Raw genomic sequence first — 19,089 nt, 5'->3', positions numbered from 1 at the left:
CTACACGTTTTTTCGCATAGAAAATAGAGTCCAGCCTGTATTAAGGTAGGAATCTACCTCAAAGTGGTCACCCTCGGGGAATGCCCATACAGGTTGCACAGAATACACTTCAAATACACAAAAACGCGATTTTTTAACATTTGATTACTTAGTGTATAGTTTACTGTGTACACTAAGTTGTGTGTACAGTTGCTTACTTGCTTAAGAAACTGCAGCGATCAGTAAAATGGAATGACAAAGGAGAACATGGCATAGAAACGGAGTAATAAAGTACAGGTGGTCGTTACAAATGCAATTACCTGTACCTATGTTGAGTGGTTTTCTTTTACAAAGTGAGTCTTAAAAACAGGTCAAGACAGCATAAACAGCTCGTATGCACTAAGCAAAAGTCAAAATTAAAAGAATTAAGGAAAGTGATTCTCAGAACTTTGACAACTCACTGTATAATAGAGGGTGACCGCTTGAAATGGTGCCGCTTAATACAGCTTCGACTGTACAACCAAAATTGAACTACACTGACTAAGCTTGAATTAGTACTGAGACGCATTTGCGCCGCAGCCTCAAACAGGTGAGCCTGAGTGTTAAGTGGCTAGTTTAGAAGTTAACTAGAAGGAATCCGTAAGCAATAGTAAGTGATAAATATAAGCAGACTTAGCCAGTGCCAAGCAAAGGTATTATGAGTAACAAAGTCCAGACTAAAACGAGTAACGGATAGATCAAGTAGTAATGAGGTGAGTCATCTTAATTAATACTTACAATTATCATCTTTTTATGTATCCAGATAATTTCACCTCTAAACATTACAAATATTCTTCCAGTGATCGCGGATAAGATAAGGGCCCATTGCTTGATTAGTGGTGTCGTTCCACGCCCAGTAATATTCATTTTTAAAGAAGTACGTATTACCGTCATAATACCACCGGAATGCACTGTCGATGTTGTTAGGTATACCAGGCCAAACGTCTTTGATTTGTTTAGGGTATCCAGAGGCAACTTGGTCATTAATGTTATCGTACTTGTACACCTCGCTCCCTTTAAAGAAGTAACTGTTGTAATCACTCCAGGAAAACCCAGCATCAATTCCATCGGCTGGTAATCCGAACCATCCTTGCGAAATGTTTTTAGGGTAACCGGAATCAACTTTGCCGTCAAAATCGTTGTATCTGTAGTACTGATGTCCTTTGAAAAAATAGACTTTCCAGTTGTGAGCCCAGAGAAATATTTCGTCGATGTCGTCTGGAACACCTTGCCAATTTGAGGATATCTGCTTTGGGTAGCCACGGTCGCTTTCACCACCATAATCGTTGAGGCGCCAGAAATTGGATGCGTCAAAAATGTAAGTTCTACCATCCTTCATCCATGATTCGATGGCAGTCACTGTTGGAGTACACTTACCTTCAAAGAGAATAAAAGAACCCATTGAGCAAACATGATAAACGGACAGTAGCAAAGAGGAATGAAACGGAAAGTTCAAGAAAGGAAACGAAACGTAAAACAGAGAAGAGCATGAGAGAAGGGTAGAGAAAAGAAAAAAACAATATTTAAGAAAGGAAACGGAAACGATAGAAAAGAAAGGAAAGGAAAAGGACAGGAAAAAAGAGCATCGAACAAAAGCAAGTGAGGAAGAAGAAAAGAAAAACAAGGAATTAAAAGAGAAAAGCGCCCAACAGCCAGCAATACAGCCAGCTCTGTAATAATAATAATTGCATTTACATTTTCTGATCGTCAAGGTGAAGTAGTAAAATGGAAAAAAATAAGTAAGGATGAAAAATAGCATACCATAAATATCTTGGATTCCCTTGACATCATCATCACTCAGAATGACTTTGTTGTTTTGGCTGCTGTAAAATGCATCCATGATGGAGCCTGATACTTTAGAGTGCATGAGTCCCAGACTATGCCCTATCTCGTGTACTGCTACCGGCAACAACTGCTTGTCACTGTTACTGCTAACAGAAGAGGTAGTCCACGGTTCGTCGTCATCAAAGTGAATATCCCCTGTTAGGGCTGCGTTTGGGTAGAAAGCGTGGGCAAGAACCCTACCTGCGCCATCAAAGTCCTCGGAATCGCCATGATCCCCTAGTGGAGGAAATTGACAGTTTGGTTGGCTGTTGGCCAGTAATACTAAAAACAGTAATGAATGCACTATGGCACGTACACTAACTGCTGGCTACCGGGGGGACTGGTCCTCGCGTCATGGCGTCAGGACGCCATTGAATACGCTCCGGTAGAAATATGGATTTCTACACCTAATACTCAACACAACCGCTAACCGCTGTTCTTGCTCAGACTACTCGTGGCTTGGTCATTTGTTCACGAGTGCTGGAGTACTACGTTAAACGGTAAGAATGCAAAAAAGTTTATTGTGGCGAGAACATTTGACAAGCAGCAGGTGATTTTCTCGTCATGAGTGCCTGCTTCGTTTGCAGGTTGTGACAATCAGAATGATACCGTGGGTATTTTATCCTGCTGAAAATTTCAGCAACAGAATTTATACCAAAGAAAGTTAAAGTTACTCCGACTGCATCCATTACTTAAGCTTTACTTGTACCAAGTTGTGGGTAACGTTGAATTTTTTGTACACTACGTTTGCCTCATTTGTCCGTTCGTATTTTCCTTTGCTCAAAACCAGTTTAAAGTTTGTCTTGATGGAAAAAGAAAAACTGCGTCAGAGATCAGTGTCAGAGAGCCAGATGGTCATTAAAGGTAAATAATCGGATATTGGGAAACAAAACGAAACACTATATTCTATAATAGGATGCTTTCTTTAGCACTTTGCTCGGGCAACATGAGGATTTGAGTTGAGCCGTACTTATACAGGATAATACCGTCGGCAAAAGGCCAGATTGTCACCTTAGCTTAGACGTCCCTAGAAAACACGATGATTATGACGTTACGGTTAGATAGACCACGTGCAACTTACCATCATTAAAAGGAATAAAAAAGAGGAAAAAGGATTATACAACCTAAGTCGCGAAGCTTGAAATAAAATTCTAAACATTCCCAAACATTGTTGCTTTTTCATATGAAGAAAACCAAATCGAATTGTCGGTGGCAGAATGCCATTATTCTCTACAATTTCTTTCAGATTACTTTACTGAGATGTCCGGTAAGGCGTGGATTTTGGTGGCGTCATAGACAGCGTCCAACCGCATGCACTTATGAATTCATCACTATTGAAATAGCAAATGGTTTTGTATGAATTGATCTTGGCCAAGGCTTTCAAAATCCAACTGTTTGTGGCTCACAAAGAACAATCCTGAATTTTAGCCAGCATTAATTAAAACGTAAGCAATTACGTATCATTAAGATTAGCTGATTTTATTTCCCGTGAAACGTGAATGTAATAAATTATTCTTCGTAATCCGTGACCTGAAGGTTTTGCGTGACCTGTGAAGAGCTTGAAAACGAAATTTTCATTTCTGTGATCCGTGATTTGCTATTTTTTCTGTTCGTAAATCGTGCAAGAGACCCCCCCTGTACGACCCTCTATAAGCTTGTTTTGTTCACAACAGCTTTGACCCAGGACCCCCCCTGTACGACCCTCTATTAAGCTTGTTTTGTTCACAACAGCTTTGACCCAGGAACACAAACTAAGTGGGAAGGAATAACTGACTTAAAAGAAAAAAGATCAAACTCCATGGGCCGGAGCTGTGAGATTGCAAACAACATCTTCGCCTTCAATGATCATTTTTTGGATACGGAATGAACTTAGTTAGACAGAATGAGACAAAAGCCAAGAAGCAAACAAATGAGACATTAGCTAACCCACAAAATCCTCCTCAGCGGTTTCCACAATAATATTGGCTCCATCTCAGTAATCAAAGTTGTCGCCAAACTGTACCCACATCCTTCCCACAAAAGAAGAAATCGTAACTGATACACCAAATGCGTCTGGCTTATTGATAGCCTTTATAATTAATTAATTGATTGATTAATCAATTAATCAATTAATTATTATTTATTTTTTTTTAAATCTTCTCTCACAAAAACTGGTCAACTTTTTAGCCGTAAGAGATGTTCGATTGGCCTGGCCAGCTTAGCTATTTAGTATAATTAGGCGCTCTGGTTGCTTTAAAAAATGTGTTTCTATGATTGCAGGAACATGGTACATTTTCTTAGTCAAATAGAGAATATTGTCATGTACTTTAGTCCGAACTTCAAAAAAAAAACGTGTACAAGTTTGGAAGAACTCAATTTTTTAATACACCAATAGTTTGATACAGACGGGTGGGTACAAAAACAAATAACATAGGAAATACGATGATCACGTTCTATCGAAGTTATTGAAGATCAAATCAACCCGCTTCTCTGTCGCAACTCCACAAAATTCAAAATTCTGGAACCAAGCTGGGGAGGCCAGAGTGGCGGGGCCTGGGCTGGGAAAATGTGAGAGAAAAAAAGTGGAGGAGAGCGAACCTCTCTCCAGTTCCCCTTTTTTCTCTCACTTGTTCTCCCCCTTCCCGGTTACGCCTGCTACGCAGACTAACCTAATGAAGGGATTGTGACCCCCCTTCGAGAAAGAGCTACAGTACTTTAGATATCATAGGTCGCTCCTTCAGGAGTACAGTCAACTCCCTTTAATGCGGAGACTTTCGAGACAGCGAGTTTGTGTCCTTAATAGCGAGAGTCTGTCATAGAGGGAACTTATTTCAGTTAAACGTCTGAATCTATTTTTGCCGGGGATTTAGCTGCTGCCCGTATTATCGGGGTGTCTGTAATAGCGAGGTGTCCGCAAGGCGAGAGTTTACTGTATTATGTTAGCTTTCTCGACGGTTCGCTTACATCCGTCTTTGCAACTGGTTGGGGTGAAAAAAAAAAGATATCTCACTTTCAAGAATAAATTGCATTGTCAAAATCGCTAGATTTTCTTCGGATTCCTTTTCTTTTGGCAAGCTTTTGGTCATCGTTATCTAAAGTGAACAGTCTCGTAAGTGGACACCTCTCTAAGGCGGACACCGTCAGGTAAGATGGCCCGGGCCGAAAAATTCAATCGCTGGTCTGTAACTCAAGTGTCTTAGGGTGTTGTTTTGAGAAAACCATGACAACGTTTGCTGCCCCCTTTTTCTTAAATATCGGAAAACTACCGAAGTAATTTTCATGACGGTAAGTTTCCATTGAACTAAAAAGTTAACAGGAAATACTTCTATTTTAGGCAGGCTCTTCTTGGGATAGACTGATCGTGAGAGAATGCAAGCGATGACGCCATTGCAACACTCAATCCGTAGAACTTACACCTTCTTATTCTCGCTTATAGAATTGCTGCCAACTGTCTGGTGTTCCGTCCGGTGACCTGCGAATACTGCTCATTAACTTTTCCGGTTTGTCAAACGTAGGTGCCAAGCAATTGTCCGCAACCCGACTAATAACGTTGATAATTCTCAGAAAAAAAGGAAGGCAGGGCTATTCCGGAATTTATACACGAACACCGTCCGGCTCAGTAGAATTGCAAAATGAACAGTATTTGTTTTCTGGGTTCTACTCGTTTACGACATGAACGAATTATAATTAAGTGTTAGTGGTACAGAGAAAACAAAACAAAACAACACAAAAGAGAGAATAGAATAAGGTCCGGAATGAGGACAGTTACCCAAAAGAGCCAGATTTTCGCTTTTCGAGTTTGAGGGTTTTTTTTTTTTTTTTTTTTGGGGGGGGGGGGAAGGGGGGGGGGGGGAATAAGTCGATTGCGTTCTTTTGGTAAGTGATTTTTCGTGCATTCTCTCTCTCATATATCCTTTCTTTTAAAATAAATCCGAAAGAATGCCCTCGTTACTAGTACCTTACTTTGGTAACGATATCGTTTCTTGTCGAACACTCTAGCCGGAAAAAGGTTTTCATGTGATCGAATGAGTCTATCCGGTGTGGTGTGAGCCGGGCGTGAACACAATGACCACCAAGAATAAAGTATTGTCAAACTTTCTCAGCCAAACTTTGTTCCAAAAAAAAAAACTTGGGCTGAAAGTTTGATCTGCATTCACTTTCCGCGGAAAAAAGAGACGAATTGAATACAACCGGTTAGAGCACACAGGCGAATTTGGTCGTTCTGTGGGTGTGGAAGAACACTTGGGTACATACCCTACGGCCATAGACACAAAATGACTGCCCAGGGTTCTTAATTAAGAGACCACGTAAGGGATGCGTGCCACTGATTTGCCACATGAGATTTGTTTTCTAGAATCAACTGGAAATTCTTTATGATAGACTGTCAAAGTAACAGAAAACCGACGAAAGAACGGAATGTGGAATACGTAGTTCGAATTTCAAATCTGCAGAATAGAAATGAAAACCCGGAGGGGGGGCGGGTACTCCCGAAAATTTTCGATAGGGGTGTACCGCGAAGGTTCTCGAACCCTAACGTCCCCTATTTAAGGGTAAAGGAAGGGAAAACGGATACCCTTTTTAAGGACCGAACCCGAAAAATGACAACCTATTCAAGGGACCAAAACAACGGCTGATGTGCACGGATAAACACAAATCTCTATGAAAATCGCTTCTCTAATACTTCAGCGGACACTTTAGTTTTAAAAAGCCATTTCTTTTTCGTAAAACGTGGCGCTTACAAGCTTCAATTTAACTGATACAATTTAGGTACCCTATCTAAGGACTAATCCAGGAACGCGTTGCTCAATGAAGAAAAAATGATACCCTATTTAAGGACTGACTGAGAACCTCAAAAACCATACACTTATCTCGCGGCACGTACCTATATAGCCCATATATGGGAGTACCCCCCCCCCCCCCCCGGAATAAAAAGCGGCTAAACGAGGGATTGTGCAAAGTGCAGATTTCATAAAATTTAATAGAAATATTACAGAGGAAATTGGGATCAGTGACCTGGTCTGCGATGCTCGTAAATCGCTTTTTTATGTAACTGGTTTCTAATAGGCTCGTCAGCAGTGGCGTGAGCAGAAAATACAATCTGTGGAAACGATTTACATTTGTGAATAACCTCTTCCGGAACTTCTTACATTTCAAAACAAAACTGGTAATCTGGTTGATGTGAAATATTGTAAATAGTAGTCTGATACAAACGGAAACAGTAAAAGAGCAAACTGCAAAACTTGCAACAAGTAAAATAGAGATCAAAATAAAAATGAACCATTTTTCTGTTCATTAAAGGTGTTGATAGCAAGTGCTAATGCATTTCATGTGTGATCATTGAATGCCGAAAAAACCTCTGATCTGCGCGTCATCATAGAATTCGCGTTTTTTTCCTGAATGAGTTTTTTTCGTGAATTTCTAAGCCTTGCATAAAATTGATTCATATAGTTAACAGTGGCGGCAAACGGCACGTAATTTCAAATTAAAATGATTTTCTCTACATGTGGTCTAATCAACTATAAACAAGAATGTAGATAAATAAGAGAGTTTGACAAAGAACAGAAACTACAACCAAGTATCTATAAATTCTCACTCTTTCATACCTTTAGCAAACTTCACGGTAATGTCAACGCTGGCTGGTGGATCGACCCAACTGAACTGCAGTGGACTCACTTCAGCCCAAAGCCTGAATGCTTTTGTTAAAGTAGTTTTAGCTACATTCTGCGATAACTTAGTGCTCCAGCAATCAATATTCCATGTGATGTTGTTATGGTGCCACTGAGACCCTTGTTTTACATAGCGACGTCGACGCACTTTTGCACGTTCAAGTTTGTTGAATTTCGCGGCAGCTTTTCGCCGGATAAGGCCGCCAAGGCGACCCACCGTCCTTTGCGTGATTTCGACAGCCGGCAGTTTGCTCGTATGTGAAACGTGGTCAACCTTGGAGGGAAAGAAAAACTCTCTGCGGAACTGGCCAGTTCGTTTATGTCTCTTAATAACTCCTATTCTGTCGATCTTGGATTGAAGTTCCTTTTCCACCACTGGCAGAAGCTTACTAAGCATTCCTTGTCTTGAAGATATGTCCTCTTGTGGTTTTTGAAGCTGAGAAATACGTGGATATTTCTGAAAACAAATTCGAATTGAAACGCAGTGGATTAGACAGTATTTTGACACAACGTCAGTTGATCATGACCCATATGTTATTCTCTTTTACGATCACTACTATGACCCAGCTTAAGTTATTACTACCGAAGCTCAACACGATACTTACGGCAGATTGCTTCAGTCCAATGATTGCCGTTTGTCTGGAGGCGGCGGGCCTCGCATCAGATCCGCTAAACAGCGTCGTCAGTATAAATATCGTTTGATAAAGTTCTAACTCCATGTTCCAGTGTTTTTGCCTGGTTCACTATACTTCGTGCTTTCCAGGGTCGTTGGTTTGTACTATTGGCATCGTAGTTTCTGCAAGTCTGATGAATGAATGGACTATCGTAAATACTAATAGTGTTTTATTTTGATCGGTTCCAGTTACAGAATTATGCAATGTGATCATCTGATTGGTGTTTCAGACGCGGAACAGGAAATAGAAGTTGTGTTGGCGGGAAATTCTATACTCGTGGGCCGAAGTACGCAAGGAGACCCAGCGTGCAATAAAAAAACAAAAATAGTAAATATATCACGTGCGGCCGTTGCGTAGAGAGACTTCGTTGGAGATTGAACTTGCGCTCACTTAGATCTGAACGAAATGTGTTTTATTTGGGACCATTTTGTTTGGACCACCCACGGTCACTGGGAATGCGCTGACCACTAGGCTCTTCTCCTTTTTCTCTCTCTCTTTCTCTATTTCGCCGGTTTTCTCGGAGATCCACCTTACAGTGCGCGGTAGAGCTTTCAGTTGATAAGAATTAAGGTAATGTAGCACTGACGGGAAATAACATTAATCGAAACTTTAAAACACGTTCTTCAAACCTGGTACTCGTTTATTGGTATAAGGGTTGATGTTTCAACATCTGATCAAGTATTACGATTATTATAGAAGACCGTGACCGGCCATCTCTTTTCCTTGTCGTAACAACATGAAGGAAACTTTAACCAAAAGACCTGGTCCTAAAATTTTTCACCCTTTTGTGGCTTAAACGAGTTATTATGCTCATTTTCTAAACCAGTGGCGAGATTCGCCCTCTCCCTCCTTCTCAAACTGCGGGACAGCTCATGTTTCGTTTTTTACCCGCCAAAATTATTTACAAGTCAGGTTGTCTGTTGGTACGGTTTACGATGTCCCCAAATTAGAGGCCACCAAGGTGTTCATCCTGATTAGGTGCTCAATTTACAGATCAATGGCTCTTTAACACGCGATCACACTGCGGTTATAAAAACAGCTTCACGTTTTCAACAATTCAACTTATTGCTTTAGCAAACGATCACCTTTCCATCCATTTTCCTTTCTGCCCTGTACAAGTTTCGTACTATCAGGTGCGGCCTGACACAAGAACAAAGTTGTAAGTGAAATATATACTAGAAGATTCCGTCGTATGAAAAGTAGTTGACCAAAGACTGGATACCTTTCTAGTTCAAAGCAAATGGTTAAAAGATTTTACAAATTTTCGACATGATTGCGGCATCCTTCTTTGTCATTTGAAATAAGATAAGTGAGCTTTTGATCAGTTAAAGGAAACGGTATAATTTCAACCGGAAATGTTTGATACATGATCGTAATTGAAAACGTCGCATTGAATATTTCAAGGTGAAATCACAACGAAGTAGCGGAAAACATCTATCAACAGAAATTAGCTCATTAGCTTAAGTGCCCACCACGTTCTTCGTTTGTCTCAGGTCTAATTAAAAAATTCCACCTCCGCCGGCTAAAACTTCTTACGAAATACCATCTGTTAAAGACTCCGTCATCTTCATTCCAACAGAAAACGATAGGGTCCGTTAGGAACTTTGAGTTTGCACTGCGTTTAAATTTTGTGCTCGTGTTCAAAGTTTCACAGTTCTTGAGTCAAGTTCATAATTAACGGCATCCCTTTCAGTAAGAATGTGTAACTACGATTCATTGGAATATCCATGAAATAGTTGTTTGACTGATTTACCCAAAGTTCAACAATCTTTTGTTTCTTAAATATACAAACCATTTTCAACAAAGTCTTATTTATATAGGTGGCACATCAAGTACATCCGGCCCGTTATCTTAGCAGGAAACCGGGCTCCCTTTAGTACGATCAGCAAGCTCTTTCCCAAAATATTGTTTATCGGATATTATTCAAAACTGGGTGGGAAGAAGTTAAATCTTGGTGAAATTAAGTTTCTCGTACAAAAGAAACAGAAGACATGCATCATATAGCAGGGAATGCGGAGCCCGAACGCCTCAAGTCCAGTCATTTCCTGACTGATTGACCTTACTGATAAGTCTCTAACTAGCTGTCGTTTCGGTTCAATTAATAACTTGAAATTACGAAAGGAATGATTAAAATGGGACATAAAAATTTTGCCTCCCCCTTGAATTCGTTAAGTGTATCCCAAAATATATATATAATGCCCATCGAATGTTACTTTTTAATGAAATTACCATTGTAACATGATTCCCGTTATGACAAACTCTTTGGACTATGAAAAGTAACAGTTTAATGTGTGTCATAATCAAATCCGGATCTTCACATTGGTCTTACGTCTTGTAGCAAGGAAATGACGAGGTCAAAGTGAGCAATCAATAACAACAATTTTCTACTCGTGCAAATTACGTAGAAGCAGTTTAAGGCCCCGCTCACACTAACCAAATAAATTGAAAAACGTACAAATATTTTCTTTTCCCACTTATGCTTTTCTTACCATTTTGCTGTCCACACTAAAACGCTTCATCGCCTACAGAAGCGCCAATTACACGAGAGCATGCGCATATTACTGATGTTACGTCGGCGTTTTTCGAAAACCTCGGTTTTCTCTGTCCAAAGGTCGCATTCTAAGCTTTTCTTTACTCTACTTGTAAATGGGCTAAATGGCATTCCTGAGGGATCTCCGGGATAGTGTTTCTGAATTCTTGACGTAATATTTCACGACTTGTCACTGTCCTTAACGAAATTAACCTGAGATGAAACTATGTGGGCCTGATTTATCTCTGTCTATGCCCTGATACATGCACCTGTTCATTTGAAAGAGTGCGACTTTGGTTTGTAAAAGAAAGGACGTGATGCAAAGTTTGTTGTGAAAAATGATAAGGTATGAAGGAAATTATGCCTATCATGTTAAAATAGACAAAACATTACTGGTGGTTTCGTTAACGGAAATTGAAACAAGTATGTTTTAACAACATTTTGAAATCTTTTTTCCAAATTCCCACACGCGTCGCTGCTTTGACCTAATAGTTTCCTGTGACAGTTTCTCTGTAATGATGAATAAATCAACAGTAGCAAATTGCTGCGAGAGTACAGCAGTTCTGTAGTAAGTTTACGTGATCGCCTATGATATGCACGTGTTGTTCATAAAAGAGCTCAGCTGAACAACGACTTACGATTCCACTAGATTCAAGGGCAGTGCGCCTCGCGGCAAAAGTCAGTTTACTGTGCGGTGGCATGATATCACATAAAGTAAATAGTGTGTGTATTCACCCTCGATTTTAACGAGGGTTATATCTTATCCATACGAGATTCAGTACTTAACGGAGCAACAATGTTAAACTTGTGTTTTGCACTGATTTTTAAGGATAACACAATGCGCAACAGGGCATTAAGCATTAGGTACCAGTTAAAAAGACGTTCAATCTTTGTATCCGTAACCTGTGACTCGATGAAGATTTTTTCTGTAATAAAACAATTACGTTTGCCAGTTCTTCCCTTTGCAAAAGCACGCCAACATGACAAAGCACGTATCACTCGATATATACAGATATATCACCTTTTTTTTTTTTTCATACTTGAACTTTTAGCTTCGCACTTATAATTACTGCATTTCCGTGTTATATATCTTCTGACATGTCGCTTGGTTAGTGGAATGTCAGAGTAAGAAACGTGAACGTCAGGTCATTATACCATTGCAATCTTTAGATGTACCTACAGTTTTCTGGAAGGGCCATTGCAACTCATTGTAACTTGTAGAAAGCCTTTGCTATGACGTAACTTTGCGGTTAAAGAAAGGCCATAACTGGCATAATTCTCTAGGAATCGACCGAACTATTTGGCCACACACACAGGTAGAAATTGTATAGCCTTGGTAAATAATCGGACTAAAGTGATTTTGTTTTGACATCGCTGGTCACAAGGATAAAAATTCCAAGCGGGGTTGCAGTTGTTATGCTTACCACAAGTTAACAAGTAAGACTTCCGAGTAGCGAATAGCGTGCACGCGACAGTATTCTCGGACACTGTGTTTACAAACACACTGAAATTCTACAACTTGCGTCACTCCTCAGAAACCAATGCTCAGAGTCGCAAGTATTTCTCTTTGAGTTTTATTAGGAGCCTAAAGTGATGAAAGATCATCGGATAGCATGCGAGTCGCATGGTAAATCATGAAAAAGGGCGGCGACGGGGTGATGATACGGTTCCGCTAGGCCTAGGTTTACGGAGTCTTGATATGGTTAGCGAACCTACTAAGTGAACATTATCTTTATCTTTCGTGCTTCACCAAGCTCTTTAGCGGGTTGCTGGTTTCTCAGTCTTGCAGTTGTAGAATACTAGCCTACCAATTTTTTTTTTCAACATCAACTGAAAATAAAACAAGTGCGCCGGGTCAAATGGATTCACTTGTTGTAGATACAGGTGGTTTTGAATGTTTTACATATCAGTCATCAACTGGAAACGACTGGCGGGAAGTTTCCGTGATGCTATTCGCACTATTTCGCAAGTACCTACGACTAATTCGCTTACGGAAAAAGTAATTTCCCCAAGCATGCAGATAATAGATACCGATCGCGAGTGACATTCCCATTATCACCTCCAAAGCTTAATACTGCACGTTTACCCGAAGGCGTTTATTCCAAACTTCAAACATACGAAGCATATATAAAGGTACAATATTGTTACAATCCGCAGTCGATGTTGGTTTTTGTTTTGTTAACGCTATTTCAGGAGTTTTTCATTTGCAACTTTGAAATTAAAGCCATACCGACGTCTCACGTGTCAGTCCGAACCAGCATAAGTCAGTTCATTTAAGAGTCTCTCATATGCTACAATTGCATGCTTACTGGCCACAAAATTTAAAAATTGAAAGTACCTAAACCGAAGTAAACACGCGACATCTATTTTTCTCTGATTGCACTGACCTTTTTGAGGTACTTGGATAAATATTTGAAATACATATGAGGACCCGTCTATGAACGGCTGGCTTGAATTTTAAGTTACTTGCAGTTTAACCTTTTTCGTTTATCTACCGTACGCAAAGCCATTCTAGTCGTACTTAATTGAAAAGTTAGCAAAACGAGAGGATTTTTCAAGTAAGTTGATCCCGCATCCCGCCAGTGAAATCTATGTTGCACCGTCCGGCTACTTACATAATAAAAACAATGAAAGGTCAAACTGGCGACTGTATTCACACCAGACAGAAACACAGTTTTGGTTAAAGAAAGGAACGCGTCAAATTTACAAACCATCTTCAACGAAAAGCCCCCGTTACTAAATGTTTTCATGGGCCCAATAGATTTGAGGACTTTTATTTAAAGGAAGAATGCCACTGTCAAATAAAAGTGTCAACTTGCTGTTGTCTTACTGTTTTGTTTTTAATAACAGCCCCATCACCAGTCTTGACAAACCTACGATCGTCTATGTTCTAAAATGAGAACTGAAACAAATTATTCACCCATAAAAAATTTGATCGAGGGACAAAAATTGCCAAAAAAATTATTCCACCAAAATAAAGTTTAGTGTTAAATCTTAAATTTCGGGAAAATAAAACTTAAGCTTACAGAGCTCTTTCTCCAGGAAAATGGAAAATAAAATGCAAAGGAAGAAATTACAAAGGCGTCGTAATCTCCTAAATGACCGACCACCCCGAGAAATTTTCCAGTCAATTCGGCTTTATCAGCTCAGCTGAACTTGAGGAGAAATCAGCCACGATCAAACCTAACTATACACTGGTAAGGGTCTGGGTTTTACAGTGCGACGCGACTTACCGTGGCCACCCAACAAACATTTTTTCAAGCTAGCCATAAAATACAAAACGACATATTTCAATAATTCGTTGTTGCGTCACTTGCCTGGTGGACTTTGCAAGGAGGCGTGACCGTTGATCAAATTCACGTATCCTGATTAGCTAATATGTAAAAAAGGTTTGTTGGGTGGCCACGGTAAGGCGCGTCGCACTGTAAAATTATCTTGTGACGAATGTTGGATATTTCCAGTGTATTTTCTCCGCCAGCACTTTATCGACTTTGAGAACGTGAACGGTCAAGATGGCTGAATATTGGCCTCATTCGGGTTTTTTTTTTTTTTTTTTTTTTTTTTTTGGCGTTTTCTGGATTGATATTTATTATATAGCTTTACCTTCAAGTCAAACGGGTACAAAAACAAAACATGAAACTGTTCTGCTCTGACAAAAATTCTCCACAGCCGTCTGTATGGGGCAAGCCTTTATTTTCAGTACATTTCTGGCTTAGCATGTCATAGACGTGAAAACTGCAAAGAACCGCGAACGATAATGCTGCCAGTTGACGTAGCATGTAATCATGGAAAACTGAAAACCCAAAATTATATATCTTAAGGATCTACTTTTACAACGGTTTAAAGGAAGTAAACAATTACTAAGTACGCAAAATTTAGATTTTCGCAAGCGTGGGAAGATATTAGGGACGGGGACGGCACAAAATTAGGACCCTTAAAAGCGGACCGGCCCTTCTGGACCCCCAAACAGGACCCCCTTCTGGACTCCTTTCTGGAATTTCAGTGATTTTCGGCAGACCCTTGCGTGAAAACAATTTCTCTCAACAAAACATCGCAACACAAATTGAATACTCCTATGTTAAAGCTGCAATTTAAAGCAAACATAATTTTCCTAGCGTGACATGAAGCGAAGATATGAGAGAATCAGTATGAGAAAAACGTTATTTTTGAATGAAAACTTGCATAAACTAGCAGTACTTAAGTCTCAATTTTGTTCAGATCTCAAGCACACAGCTGCCTTCTAACAATATTAACAGACCTATAATCTTAGGACTTCAAGTATGAGAAATATGCCCTCAAGATCATGCGAGTTTCGAGTTCAGTAATACTTCATTCACAAATTAGTCACTATTAGAAGAACCTGACTTGCAGTTATTGCAAACTGGGAGAACTAATCAATTTTAGCATTCGACTTGCGACAACAGCGTTTTACTAAATTAATCTCTATAAGATCTAACACTACGGCCGAGCAACTCACCGATTCAACATCACATTAACAATAGCTAAAACCAGGAGCTTATGACCCTGCTAAAACAAAATTTCACTACACCAAGATGTTTTCAGATTCCTTTCCTTTTCTTTATGCAAATGTTGTGAGTTTTTCTAACATTTTAGTGAGCGTTTTCCCCGGAGCAACAAGAAAATCGAAGAAAAGATCGCATTGTCAGTTCGTGGATTAAACGTTTCGCCCGGCGAGCGAACCGGCAACGGGTAATCCCGAGCGGCAAGATAAAAGCTCTATCTTGTCCACTCGGGTAGCCAATCACAGCGTAGAATTTGATTCATCTTACCCGCTCGAGGCGCCAGCCATGCAATAAGGGGTAATATAATCCCCTGTGGAGGCATGTGTTGAAATGGGAAATGGAATTTCGTGATCAGAACCTAATAAGAAAATTTCTTACAGAATATAAAAGAAAACAACATACAAACAGACAAGAAGCTACTAAGAAGTTTGGACAGCTGAAGAAAGTGAGAAAATCTAAATTAACAAATTTTAAACCAATAAAACGCTAAAAAGGAAACTGGGAATGAAAAGGCTAATAAAAATTATTCTTTCGGGAAATTTCTGTAAATTAAAACAGTGGCGCGTTCGAATTTTTTTAAATGAACTTCTGGCCCGAGACCATTTGAGTTTTCGTTGCTTTTCTGAAATCCAAGCGGCTAGACTTACCTCAGTTAACTAAAAAAGCTTAAAATGGTCGTTGATCGTTACATCTTTCGAAACTTTAAAAAAACTGAAAAAATATTTCGCATACTGTGAACTGAAAATATTATGCTTGTAGAACCTACCTTTCACGGATAAAAGCCGAGGGTCACGTCGTGACTTTTGACAAACCGACGGTGCACGATTATTCCGGCAAATACTTTGTTACAAATCGAAACTATCTGAAAGCTTTACCGAGTATAAGACTACTTTTAATTCGCAAGCTTTCATTAAGGTTTCCAACTTTTCGCTTCTTCTGAATAGGGGTCTGAATAGTTACTGAAAGTTTTGCGAGGGCGGTATTCACCGCCGGGGGATCAAAGTCGGTCTGTATCAATGCTATATCAAAACACTTAAAGCAAATCAAGTGAAACCCTGACATCCGGCAAATAACGCATTTTTTAAGCTAAAACGTTTGTCAAGCGAAGAATCGATTGTAACACAGAGTAGATGTTAATTTTGAGTACTTTCATTCTTGTGATACAAAGAAGATTTAATTTTAGTTTCTATCGCCGGGTTGAGGGGATTTGATTCACTAATTGAAGTAAAAAGAAATACTGTATTCTCTTATTCTAACTTCACCGTGAAATTTCCATTTGCCTAAAACAAACGTTAGCAAAAAATTCAAATCCCGCTCCATCCCTCCGCTTACAATAAACATTTAAATTCAGTTGAGTATCACTCTTTTGAAAAAACATATAACGGAGTTTTCACGGGAGAATGTATAGTGGGCGGGGTAAGGAGTGAAAGAATGGGGGCGATGTTTTTAAAATGAAACCTACCCATCCGATAGATAGAAAATGAAAACATCTCGATCAAATAGTGTTAAATGAGTAGGAAATAGAAAACACTCCTTTTCCAAACTGGATTGCCTCTTGTTGTCAGCATGTCAGCTGTCGTGACGTTCAGCTATTAAACTCAATACGTTGTCTACGCACTCTTGAAACAATCCAACCAAAGCCGAGATATCTAATAAATCGCTAGTCGACCTGGGTGCTGTGCTTTCAAATCCAGCTCACAAACATGGTTCAGAATCAGTGCTAAGGTAAAAGTTTACGTGTTCTTATATGCAAGTTATTCTTTAGAAGTACATTACTCAGTCTGGTATTACACTTTACTGATCAGTAAGATTAAGGATTAATTAGATCCCTGATGAGCCATCGGAGGTGTAAAGTTGAAACAAAACTAAGTATCACGCCAATTTTCACTCACCTGCAAATGGGACTCCTGAAAGCGTTTTCGTGCAGAGAGAAAACAATGCAACGCTTTTTGCAACAATTACCTCCGGTTTGTTCACCCACTTGGAGAATGCGTGAAATTGAATTGAATGCGGTTAGAATGTTCACAAGAAGTGCTAACAGATTAAAAAATGTTAGGTGAATGCGAAAATTATATTAGCTGTCCCAAAGCAGAGCTAATATTTGTGAAACTTGTTACACTCAACCAATCACAGTTCACCCTGCACGATAAGGCATATTGAGCCTGTTCCAAAACGCTTTGGTAGTATTACCAGTCTGGGCTTAAGTAAACTCTGTACGATGAATTATAACGGAAGCGGCATTAATCCCCATTTTGTCGATTCGTTCAGAAATCGGGCACGTTTGCAATGCTGATGTTGGACCGTTTCCATGCTTGTCGATTTTTCGGGAGTATATTGAACAACATTCCATTCGCACTTTAACTCTTGACTCGTAAAAGCTCCTAACTTTGAAAGGGAATAAAAAATGACACCTTCAATTTGCAAAATATTTTGATAAACAAACAGCACTACAACCAAGTAATGCTGAGGTACACGGGTTTAAATGATCCAGTAACTTTTACAGGGTGTCATACCAAACCTTTAATTGAAATCACATGAAACAAGATTTAACTTGAATGAAAGTTAATTTTCTTGTAACTTATTTTGCCATTGACCTGAATCCCGGCGGTCGTGACCGCAAATTTAGAAATGACGCACAACTTGCAATTTATCTTCAACCAATTTATGAAGTCAATACGGTTTTTATTATCTCGAATCGAAATTTTGACCACAATCCCGGCCGATATTTATTGAGGCAGGAAACACCTCCATTCATCCTACGCATCTCGATGTTGCCGCCAAAAAGTGGTGCGGTTAGTTTGCTCAATCCCCAGCAAAGATGAAAGAAAGATCACTTTAATGACAATCACTTGTATTGTCGTGCCGAATTGTTGCCTCGGTCGGGAGGGTGGGGTTTAATGCATATCACGGTATGTTAAGGGTTTTCAAATTCAGCTGTAACAGAGTGTGCGATTTTACTTTTTTATTTATTTATTTGTTTTTTTGGTCTCGAACAGGGAATAACAATAAATAAATAAATAAATAAATAAATAAATAAGATTTTTAAGTGTCGAAGTATTTAAAGCTCTAGCGCTAATTGAGGACACTATAAATGAGTGAAATAAAGATACAAACTGAAGATAACCTTTGTTAAAATTCCCAACTAGTGGGAGGCAAACCAGTTAGCTATTTACAAAGCGTGGCCTTGGATTTGAAAACGGGGCTACCGTGAAACAAATCCAAGTGGTTAGAGCGGGACTTGAACCCAGGTCCTCCGGATTACAAGTCCGGCGCGCTAACCACAAGGCCATGCGGCCTCTCTATTCTTTTTATTTTTTTGGTCAAAGTTAATCTTTAACTCACAGGTAGATCTTTATATTAGAAGTATTTTAAACGTCTCATCGAGCGTTGGCAGAACAAAACACTGGTTGCCACTTCACTCGGACAGTTGCATGCAATGTCAAAAAGACGCATTCTGATGATGGAGACTGATGAAAAGTAACAATTTTTGTCTATAACAGGACCCCACTTTCCTACCCCGGCAACCATTCCCGCATGGCTACCACGTGTATCGGTAAAAAATACTGTACGATACTGATACATTGAACTCTGCTTCAAATCCGCATGTGTCTAAAGTGAGCAAAACTGCCGCCGCAAATCGAGAAAATATGGCATGCGTCAAGATTAAAAGAACATATTCAGTAATCATAGCCAACCCGTTGACACTCACATATTCAAAATTATTATTATTATTCAACGCATTGTAACACTGCCCAAATGTGATCATGGCACATTGAATATTCCTCGTCCGTAGTCAACAGATATCGTGCGTATATCGTGTATCAGGAAGAAAAATGAAAAAATAAAGATCATCTCCAAATCGGCCTACGGCCTCG

The 19,089-nt window shown here is 39.5% G+C and overlaps 1 protein-coding gene across 3 annotated transcripts in view; it reads right to left on the bottom strand.

Annotated features, from left to right (window-relative positions):
- Positions 1 to 793: 793 nt before the first annotated feature.
- The window catches only part of LOC146465748 (matrix metalloproteinase-21-like), a 33,296-nt gene continuing 15,000 nt past the window's right edge, over positions 794 to 19,089 (bottom strand). For 2 of the 3 annotated variants that reach the window (XM_085128211.1, XM_085128207.1), the window contains exons 4-5: positions 1,780 to 2,079; positions 794 to 1,395 (exon numbers count right to left, since the gene is read on the bottom strand). In XM_085128211.1, the coding sequence (XP_084984337.1) occupies positions 794 to 1,395; positions 1,780 to 2,079 (902 nt within the window). Of the gene's footprint in view, positions 1,396 to 1,779; positions 2,080 to 7,424; positions 7,945 to 8,092; positions 8,292 to 19,089 lie in introns of all 3 variants that reach the window. The other variant, XM_085128209.1, reaches the window with a different exon arrangement.

Source organism: Pavona decussata, unplaced genomic scaffold (assembly GCF_977016875.1).
Source record: "Pavona decussata unplaced genomic scaffold, jaPavDecu1.1 SCAFFOLD_155, whole genome shotgun sequence".
NCBI classification, from domain to species: Eukaryota; Metazoa; Cnidaria; class Anthozoa; order Scleractinia; family Agariciidae; genus Pavona; species Pavona decussata.
Note: the sequence above shows the minus strand (reverse complement) of the source record. Positions and strands in the feature narration are given on the sequence as shown.